At 41.4% G+C, this 11,229-nt stretch overlaps 1 protein-coding gene across 12 annotated transcripts in view; it reads left to right on the top strand.

Annotated features, from left to right (window-relative positions):
- The first annotated feature begins 8,518 nt into the window (after positions 1-8,518).
- The window catches only part of ubr2 (ubiquitin protein ligase E3 component n-recognin 2), a 73,013-nt gene continuing 70,302 nt past the window's right edge, over positions 8,519-11,229 (top strand). For all 12 annotated transcript variants that reach the window (XR_013804640.1, XR_013804641.1, XR_013804642.1 and 9 more), the window contains exons 1-2: positions 8,519-8,740; positions 11,054-11,229. The exon at positions 11,054-11,229 is cut by the window's right edge and continues 108 nt beyond it. Coding sequence is in view for 1 of the 12 variants with exons in the window: in XM_079695708.1 (XP_079551834.1) it covers positions 8,627-8,740; positions 11,054-11,229 (290 nt within the window). In the remaining 11 variants the exon portion in view is untranslated. The remainder of the gene's footprint in view (positions 8,741-11,053) is intronic.

Here is an 11,229-nt window from a genome sequence, read left to right as displayed (position 1 = left end):
GTGTATGAATACACTAGATATACACAGCAGCCTGTGAGCAGTATGAACAGTGTGTATGAATACACTAGATACACACAGCAGCTTGTGAGCAGTATGAACAGTGTGTATGAATACACTAGATACACACAGCAGCTTGTGAGCAGTATAAACAGTGTGTATGAATACACTAGATACACACAGCAGCCTGAGAGCAGTATGAACAGTGTGTATGAATACACTAGATACACAAAGCAGCCTGAAAGCAGTATGAACAGTGTGTATGAATACACTAGATACACACAGCAGCCTGAGAGCAGTATGAACAGTGTGTATGAATACACTAGATACACACAGCAGCCTGTGAGCAGTATGAACAGTGTGTATGAATACACTAGATACACACAGCAGCCTGAGAGCAGTATGAACAGTGTGTATGAATATGCTAAGATATATAAAGTATGAAAACGGTAAGCAGTGCAAGTATAGTATACAATATATAGATAGGAATTTCATGATGATAAACATTGTGGAACAATGATGAAAAATGGAATGGAAGTGGCGACGTAAAACTGACACAAAACAACAACAAACTTTTGCCGAGCCAATTGGAGAGCTTCATATGCAGCACGGGTAAAAACCACCAATGAGCGCTCAGCTCGAGATACCAGCGAGTCGAGAGAGTGAGTTATATCTGCATTTTCTCTTTTGAGAAGCCCCCACCCCCCATGTTGCCTATGCTGTATGCTGCAAACTCTTTAAGTAAGTAAGTAAAAGTTTATTTCTAAAGCACCCCTCCCAGCACGAATGCACAGAGTGCTGTACAAAATATAGCAGTCAAAACAATTAGGCCAATATGGCACTAAAGCATTATAATAACAAAGCATAACATGACAGGAAAATAGAATAAAAACTTAAAAACAATATACAAACATGAAACCAAGTGCAAGAGGACCAGTGATCGACAGTGACAGGACAGTGACGTGATGAACGGCCTAAGACTGCTCAAACGCCTGCTTAAATAAGTGCGTCTTTAGGTGTCCCTTGAACAGGTTGAGGGAGGGAGCCGATCTCAGGACCGGGGTAAGTGCGTTCCAGAGTCTAGGGGCGGCCGCCCCAAACGCCCGGTCCCCCCTGGTCTTTAGTCGGGTCCTGGGCACTGCCAGAAGCCCCTGGTCAGAGGACCTCAGCGAACGAGTGTTTTGGTGTGGTGGAATGAGCTCGCTGATGTAGGCTGGGGCTTGGCCGTTTAGAGCTTTGTATGAGATAATCAGGATCTTGTACTGGATCCTGAAATGAACTGGTAGCCAGTGCAGGGAGGCTAGAATGGGGGTGATATGGCAGGATTTTTTAGACCTGGTGATTAAGCGGGCGGCAGCGTTTTGAACCAGCTGCAGACGGTGAACAGAGGCTTTGCTGAGACAGGTGAAAAGTGAATTACAGTAGTCTAACCGGGATGATATGAATGCGTGGACAGCCATTTCAAGCTCTGCATGAGACACAATGGACCTGAGTTTAGCGATGTTGCGGATGTGGAAAAAACAGTTGCGGGTCAGTGAGGAAACATGTTTGTCCATGTTCATAGCCTGGTCGAAGAACACCCCAAGATTTCTGATGTGGGGGTGAACGTTGGTGGTGAGGGGCCCCATTAGGTTTTTTACCTTGGCTGCTAGGGAGTCTGAGGCAATTATAAGTACCTCTGTCTTCGCCGCATTTAGCTGGAGGAAATTTCTCCCCATCCAGCCCTCAATGGCAGCTAGACAGTCCAGTAGGATGTTAATTTTCTGCATGTTTTGCGGAGTGAAGGACACATACAGCTGGATATCATCAGCGTAGCAGTGGTAGGACACACCCTTAAAGCTGCTGATGATAGAGCCAAGGGGGAGCAAATATAAGGCCCAGAGGAGCGGGGCCAAGATGGAACCCTGTGGTACCCCACAGGGTAGGGGAGCAGGGTCAGAAGTGAACGGACCAACGGCCACTGAGAATGACCTTCCTCCGAGATATGAGGAAAACCAATCTAGGGCTCTCCCTGAAATGCCCACCCACTCTCTAAGCCTATCCAGCATGATGCTGTGGTCCACAGTATCAAATGCTGCGCTGAGGTCTAACATGATCAGCACAGCGCATTCACCCGAGTCTGCAGCCATCAGGATGTCGTTAGAGACCCTGAGGAGTGCAGTCTCAGTGGAATGCTTCGTGCGGAAACCAGATTGAAATTTATCTAGGGTGTTAGTGTTGGCCAGAAAAGCGTTGAGCTGGTTCGCAACAACCTTTTCAAGCACTTTGGAGGTGAAAGGCAGCTTAGAAATAGGTCTATAGTTTTTTGGGAGAGAGGGGTCCAGGTTAGGTTTCTTAAGGAGGGGCTCGACAACCGCCTGCTTAAAATATGAAGGGACAGAGCCAGATTCAAGAGAAAAGTTAATGATGGAAACCAAACCGGGGCCAACAGAGTTGATTGCTTCTTTCAGGATGGAGGTGGGGATGACATCTAGTGGACTGGAAGAGCGTTTCATGGAATTAACTATGTCAATGAGATCTTGAAGGGAAATAGGGGCAAAACAGTTCAAAGTTGAATGCCTGGCTGGGCAGGTGGGGAGGGGGGAGAGGGAGGGGGAAATGCTGGCTCTCACATCCGCAACCCTGTGTACAAAGAACAAGAGAAAGTCATTACAATCCTCATTTGAGAAAACAGGGATGGGGGGGAGAGGAGAACTAACAATGTTGTTGATGGTCTTAAACAGGATGCTAGGATTGTGCTTACTGGATGTAATGATATCAGAGAAGTAGGCTGCCCTGGCATCTCTAACCATGTTGTTGTATTCAGACATAAGGTCCTTTAGGTAAAGGCGGTGCACCTGGAGATGGGTAGATTTCCAGAGACGCTCTACTTTACGGCATTTTCGTCTAAAATTGTAGATGTTTTCATTTAACCAGGGGGAGTGGTTAACTGCTAACAGCTTTCTAGTAACCATGGGGGCGACCTCGTCTAGAATACTAGAGCAGTGGGTGTTAAAGGAGTTAACCATGAGATCTATGTCGACATGGGAGGGGTTTACTATGTTGCTGTCAAATTTAGAGGCGAATTTATTCGCTGTCAGGCTGTTGATAACGCGCGAGCATTTAACTCGCTTCCCCAGAACAACGTCATTATCAAACAGTGTGTTAAACAGGACACAATAATGATCAGAGACAGTCAACTCTTCAGTGCAAATCGAATTAATCTTTAAACCAGTAGTAAATACAAGATCAAGCGTATTACCTTTTGCATGGGTGGGACCAGAAACATGTTGCGTAAAGTTAAATGATTCTGTGACATTCAAAAAGTTTACAGCAAAGGAGTCCGAGCTATCGTTGACGTGAACGTTAAAATCCCCAACCATCAAAACTCTATCAAAGCGGATGATGGAAGCTAAAAAATGTCCGAAATCCGTAATAAAATTTGCGTTTCTGCCCGGAGGGCGATAGATCAAAATGCAGTAGAAAGGGTTGGCGCGACCAACTTTGGAGACTGAGACCTCAAAAGTGGAGAAAGTTCCGCAGCTCACTGAACGTGTAGAGAAGCCGTCCCTGTTTATTATGGCAAGGCCCCCGCCTCGGCCTGTTGTTCGCGGGACACAGGAGTGGATACGGCGAGGAGTGCAGACCAGGGACGATCACAGGTAAGATTTCTCAGTCTCACCGAAACGCCCGCTCGTCTACCCCGTCTTCGCGTATGCTTCGTCCGGGTGCAGCCAGGGCAGGGAGCCCAGACAGCCCGAGGCAGATGTTGGCGTAGGGCGCCATGAGCGCTCCAGAAATCATAGTGGTGTTGCACGGGGGATAACGCTGAGAAACCGATATCCAGCAGAGTCTGACGAGCATAAACTCTAGCCGATTTGGCACTTTTTAGAAAGGACGTTACAAACAAAACCACGAAAAACAGAAGAGGTAGGAAGCGAAAATGACGAGCTGCCAACACAGGCGCGGCCATCTTGCTGTGGAGTCATGTAATGTGGAACCAACCTTAAACCTTTGTTTAAAACTAATTGGCCATCGGAATGTGTGGAGTAAGTCTCCAAGGGGGATGGTGGTCACATTCCACAGCTCTCCTCCCTCCTGTGATCTCCCAACCCCCCAGTCTGTAGGTTTGTGTTCGCATATTTTAAACTGTCGCACTTTCTGTTTTTCTATCGTGCATTGCCGGTATGAAAGGGTCTGTGCCGGTAATATCAAACATTTAATAAAAGTGAAAAACAATGAACAAGACTTAACTATGGAGCTATTTCAGGGTCATAACTTTTGATCATTCAAAAAAATACAATTTATTTGAAAGTTCAAGTTTTTATCCTGAACTTTGAAAAATACTATGATGATTTCAAAATAAAAAAAAGTATCTGAAATAATTTTTCAGGTTGAATATCATTTTGATTCAGTTCAGCAACTTTTTTTGAATAAAATATTTATTTTCAGTTTTCACTTTTATACATATTTTGATATTTGAATCCTTATTTTTTTCAGCACAGATTTTTCGTTTTCAGATTCAAAACAATAAGTTTTTCAGTTTCAAATCTTGTTTTTTCAGGTTTCACAGTGCTTTTCACTTTCAGATCGTTTTTCACTTTCAGATCTTTTTTTTCACTTTCAAACTTTTGACCCTGATGTTGGTTGGGGGGGTGGGGCTTACCAAAGAGTAGCTTGGCATCCTGAGTGGCAGGCCTCCCTCTGTCATGTTGCCTTCATGGATATTAGGTAGCGCGAGAAATATAACTGAATACTTTCTATACACAATACTCCCGTGATTGGTGGTAAACTGATACCAGCATCAAAGTTCCTTTAAGCGAGCTGTTGAGCATCGTAGTTGGCAACAATCAAGGTATAAGAGCAATAAACTGCGCTAGAATGTGAAATCACGTATCCGCAATCAAGCATTGTCCTTCCCCACTTCCACGTAGCTCCATGAACGCAGCATAGTATTGGCTTGGTTTTTGCGATCAGAATCAGAATACCTTTATTAGTCCCACAGGGGATACATTTACATTGTTACAGCAGAGAAGAGCCAAAGACAGCTTAATGTTACCTAAAGCAAGCATACAAAAGTATTAAAGATTAAAAAAAGAAATTATATATTTTAAAGTTACACATTTTAAATAATACACACCCTGTAACAGTTCTGCGGATTTAGCAGCACAGTTTTTAACAGCATATATATATATTGCAAATATTGCACATAGTTGGTATTTATCAACAAGAGGTGTTATAGTCTGTGTTGTTTTGTGCGGGGCCTTGAGGCTGTGCTGGTTGTATAGTCTGACCGCTGCAGGAAGGAAGGACCTGCGGTATCTCTCCGTGAGACAGCGGGGGATGTGCGTCAGGTCCACCAGAACAACCTAGCTCGTTGCGGATACGTGATTTCACATTCTAGCACAGTTTATTTGTACTTGATTGTTGCCAACTACGATGCTCAACACCTCGCTTAACGGAACTTTGACGCTGGTATCAGTTTTATTTCCCACCAATCACGGGAGTATTGTGTATAGAAAGTATTGAGTTATATTTCTCGCGCTATCTCACATCCATGAAGGCAACATGACAGAGGGAGGCCTGTCACTCAGGATGCCAAACTACTCTTTGCTAAGCCCCGCCCCCCCAAGCAACATCAGGGCCAAAAGTTTGAAAGCGAAAAAAAAAGATCTGAAAGTGAAAAACGATCTGAAGGTGAAAAGCAATGTGAAACCTGAAAAAACAAGATTTGAAACTGAAAAAATAATTGTTTTGAATCTGAAAACGATAAAACTTTAACTGAAAAAAATAAGGATTCAAATATCAAAATATGTATAAAATTGAAATCTGAAAATAAATATTTTATTTAAAAAAAGTTGCTGAACTGAATCAAAATGATATTCAACCTGAAAAATGATTTCAAATACTTATTTTTATTTTGAATTCATCATTGTATTTTTCAAAGTTCAGGATAAAAACTTGAACTTTCAGATAAATTGTATTTTTTTGAATGATCAAAAGTTATGACCCTGAAATAGCTCCATATTAACGTATTAATAATAATTAATTATATTTATTCCGTTTGGATGTAGGATTTTTGACTTTGTTTAGAGCAGTGATCTTCTCTGCAGCAGAGAGCTAAGCGCTGTCAGACCGGACCTAACCCTGAGAAGTATTATGTTATTAATATTAAATACATATAAGTATTTTTACAACTTGTATTTAGAAATACTCTGTTGTAATTATTGATGCATAAATGTGTTCATCCATTCAATGTGGCATCTGCTATAATGGGGTTAATTTATGATATTACTTAATAATACAATACATTATAATATATGATATGATAATTACATTTTAGTTTTATTCATTTCTTATTTCATAGTTTCTCATTATTATTATTTTTATCGCTCATCTTATTTTGGATTGTATAAATCTGTGTGAATCTGTGCTCCTGTTTTTCACTCTCACCCTGTTGCTGTTTGAACGACTGAATATCCCCACAGGGATTAATAAAGGTCCATCTTATCTTATCTTAATGTATACATTGATTTACTTCAATCTACTGTACTGTGTAAAAACACCCCAACAATATTACAATAAATATATAAAGCAAACTGTATACTTTATTTGATCTAAAATATTGATGTTTTTTCATTAGCCTGTGAAAACCATAACAAATAAGTGATTCAATGCTACAGTATTCAGCAAACACAACTGCAGAGCTGCAAACATTGCAAACAGACTAAGTTCTACAACACCCAGTTGTCTTTGTGTATTGGTGAATGAAGCGCCATCTCATGGTTAAATCCTGTAATTGAACAAATGGGGCAATTTGACAACGCCCCCAGCCACTGGGGGTGTTGTCAATCCCAATTTAAAAGCCTTTCTCTATTTCAGAAAAGGAAAAATACAAAAACACACAAATATAAAAAAGTAAAAATACAAGACGAATACGCTGACACCCACTGCGATCATTAAAAGACAGAACATGTTTTTCTTGATGTAGAGTATAATAATATTAGCAATAACCTTTATTTGTATAGCACCTTTCATACAGGAGTTGCAGTCCAAAGTGCTTCACAGTCTCATAGATAGAGTTTAAGAAAATGGATGTCAAATAAAATACAGTTAACAAGGACATTGCTATCACACATGAAAGGGTTAAAAGACTTACAGATATAAATACAATTAGCATAGAATAGACATTGAGTCACAAATAGATTCAACATTCAGGATAATAAAAGAAAACCAAGTAGCTATCTAAAGCTTTAGCTTTTTCTTGAATATTTAGACCGAGCAGGCTTCCCTGATGTCCACCGTGTTCCACAGCTTTGGGGCATAACTAACGAAGGCTGCACCAATTTTCTTATTTCTGCCTCTGTTTAATTGTTAAGTAGGAAACATTTAAACAGCTGACACGACAACTTGCCATGGGCCCAAGGCGCTTGAGGAAAAATAGGCAATGATGAAGGCTTAACAATTAATTTGATGAAGACAGGTTCATATTATTATCAGTGATACTAAAAATATTGTTAATGTTCTTGTACTGTAAGTGTAGTGTATCAAAAACACATATATTTGTTGCAAGTGTATTTAAGAATAGCAAGTTAACATATTATAGCCCCTAAAAATATATCTAATGGTATAGGACATAAGCCAGAGTGGCTTAGGAAAAACAGTCTATGCTTGGCACCCATTCATATTCATTTTATGTCAGTTTCAGCCCATGGAAGATAGTGCAATACTGCATTCTAGGAACTGGAGGGACTCCACACCCACATTCTTTTCAAAAACTAAAAGATTCGAAAGTGGTTTGTCATGTGTACATAACTACATAAAGAAAAACATTTATAAAGCAATAACCCTCTACAACTCGTCATCCCTGGCCAGCAGATAACTCCCAGCACCATACATTGTTTGATCCGTCTGCTATTGTACTTACATCGTGCATGCAGTGCATACTTTTGAGAATTTCAAATGTATTCTTGTCTGTTCTATAGTGTGCATTTAGAGGTAGATACTCTTATTTTACAGTGAATATGGATATGTTTGCTTTGACCTTTATTTCTCTTCTATTTTAAACTATATATTTTTCAATTGTTTTCCGGGTGATAGCTCATATATGAGACTTCAAAGGTCTTTTATTTTGAAAGTCTACATCAGATTGTCCTGATTTTCTCTGAGAGACTAGGTGTGGTGTCCTGCTATCACCCTGAAGTGAAATAAGTCTTTGATACTGGAGGGTTTTTGTTTTATTCTCATCTAAAAACAGAGGGATGATAGCTCATATATGAGACTTCAAAGGTCTTTTATTTTGAAACTCTTTAAGTTTTACATTCACTCAGTTATAATGTAGTAGTTATACGTAGTTTGTCTTACATTATTATTGATCACATTAGGTCTATATACAGTACATATTTTAATATGTTTGGTATAATTGTTATTGACTGAGTAAGCACTTTTATTTTGAAGGCAGTTTTTACTACCGTAATGCATAGGATATTCGCTCACCGCAAAACAACGCGGATGCTGGCTTGACTGTGTTTTCCAAAGTGGAGGCTGGCTTGACCGCAGCGGAGCCCTGGAGAGAAATATCGTAAATATATTATATCTCTATGACTCTGGACCAAAGTAACATGATGGGAGGATAGGCCCCGCCCCTCAGATGGACATAACTTCCGGTTCTTCTCGCCCAGCATTAAAGATGGCGGCGGCGGCTCAGAGCGACGAGGCTTTGAGTTCAGAGTTTCTCTCTTTCTCTGCGCGAGACACGGCCGAGGTAAGAAGTTCCGCGAGCGCAGCCTGGCCTCACCTGTCCGCGCGTCACTGCGCGAGACCTCACGTGCACTCCGTTTCCTGTTAAAGCTGCTACAGGGAGCTAATGCTAATGTTAACTCTGACAGTGTCAACAACACAGAGCTACTGCTAATGTTAACTCTGACAGTGTCAACAACACAGAGCTACTGCTAACTGACAGTGTGTCAACAACACAGAGCTAATGCTAACAGACAGTGTGTCAACAACACAGAGCTAATGCTAACAGACAGTGTCAACAACACAGAGCTAATGCTAACAGACAGTGTGTCAACAACACAGAGCTAATGCTAACTGACAGTGTCAACAACACAGAGCTAATGCTAACAGACAGTGTGTCAACAACACAGAGCTAATGCTAACAGACAGTGTCAACAACACAGAGCTAATGCTAACAGACAGTGTGTCAACAACACAGAGCTAATGCTAACTGACAGTGTGTCAACAACACAGAGCTAATGCTAACAGACAGTGTGTCAACAACACAGAGCTAATGCTAACTGACAGTGTGTCAACAACACAGAGCTAATGCTAACTGACAGTGTGTCAACAACACAGAGCTAATGCTAACTGACAGTGTGTCAACAACACAGAGCTAATGCTAACTGACAGTGTGTCAACAACACAGAGCTAATGCTAACAGACAGTGTCAACAACACAGAGCTAATGCTAACAGACAGTGTCAACAACACAGAGCTAATGCTAACAGACAGTGTCAACAACACAGAGCTAATGCTAACAGACAGTGTGTCAACAACACAGAGCTAATGCTAACTGACAGTGTCAACAACACAGAGCTAATGCTAACAGACAGTGTCAACAACACAGAGCTAATGCTAACTGACAGTGTGTCAACAACACAGAGCTAATGCTAACAGACAGTGTGTCAACAACACAGAGCTAATGCTAACAGACAGTGTGTCAACAACACAGAGCTAATGCTAACAGACAGTGTGTCAACAACACAGAGCTAATGCTAACTGACAGTGTGTCAACAACACAGAGCTAATGCTAACAGACAGTGTCAACAACACAGAGCTAATGCTAACTGACAGTGTGTCAACAACACAGAGCTAATGCTAACAGACAGTGTGTCAACAACACAGAGCTAATGCTAACTGACAGTGTGTCAACAACACAGAGCTAATGCTAACTGACAGTGTGTCAACAACACAGAGTTAATGCTAACTGACAGTGTGTCAACAACACAGAGCTAATGCTAACAGACAGTGTCAACAACACAGAGCTAATGCTAACAGACAGTGTCAACAACACAGAGCTAATGCTAACAGACAGTGTGTCAACAACACAGAGCTAATGCTAACTGACAGTGTCAACAACACAGAGCTAATGCTAACAGACAGTGTGTCAACAACACAGAGCTAATGCTAACAGACAGTGTCAACAACACAGAGCTAATGCTAACAGACAGTGTGTCAACAACACAGAGCTAATGCTAACAGACAGTGTCAACAACACAGAGCTAATGCTAACTGACAGTGTGTCAACAACACAGAGCTAATGCTAACTGACAGTGTGTCAACAACACAGAGCTAATGCTAACAGTGATCTGTAAACAATACAGAGCAGGGCTCAACGCTATCTTTTAAAAGTGGTTGCCAGGCAACCAGGCATCAGCTTTTGGTTGCCAAAACTGAAAGTATGGTTGCCATTTTTAGTCACCTTATATTTTAAATAATTAAGAAACTATACAGTTATACATCAACTTAATAATGAACATGTGACACAAAAGAATGTTGAAATGCTTTACAATAAGTCATCAACACAATGTTTTGAAACTGAAGTGGTGAACGTGTCCTCCCTCAATAGCTGATATACTAAGTAGTCCCTCACACGGCGCCCCGCGCACGCAAGTAAACGTGCATCGCTTTCTGGCTCCTTAACCACACCAGTGCAACTTAAGTCTTAGGTTCCGACTGGGCACAACAATAATTAGATATCACTCTTAATACAACACATCATGAACATGTATCTCTTTTGGGGGGGACATCTAGCTGTTTGCTGTCCTGATTTCTTTATGTTAAAAACTGGTTGCCACAGAAGGTTGAAATTTTTTCTGAATGGTTGCCAATGGCAACCTCGCAACCGTTAGTGTGGAGCCCGGCAGAGCTAATGTTAATGCTAACTCTGACAGTGATCTGTAAACAAGGAAGATGTATTAACCTTATTGATCATTGATAATAATAATAATGAATGTTACAGTTGTTATAAAGCAGTTATTACAGTCATCAGTAATGACCTCTCTGTGACCCCTCAGCGCTGGCTGGAGGCGGCTGACCTGCAGCAGGAGGTGTATCGTCACCTGGCTCAGTACGTACCCAGGATCCTGTGTGTGGGGGGGGGGGCAGCCAGCAGCAGGGAGGAGCACAGGGAGGAACAGCGGGAGGATCTGGCTGTTCAGCTGCTGCTCCTCGCCCCCCTGGAGTGGCTCCT

This window comes from Notothenia rossii (assembly GCF_949606895.1).
Source record: "Notothenia rossii genome assembly, contig: scaffold_64, whole genome shotgun sequence".
In the NCBI taxonomy this organism is placed as follows: Eukaryota; Metazoa; Chordata; class Actinopteri; order Perciformes; family Nototheniidae; genus Notothenia; species Notothenia rossii.
The sequence above is the reverse complement of the archived record's forward strand: the minus strand, read 5'-3'. Positions and strand labels throughout refer to the sequence as shown.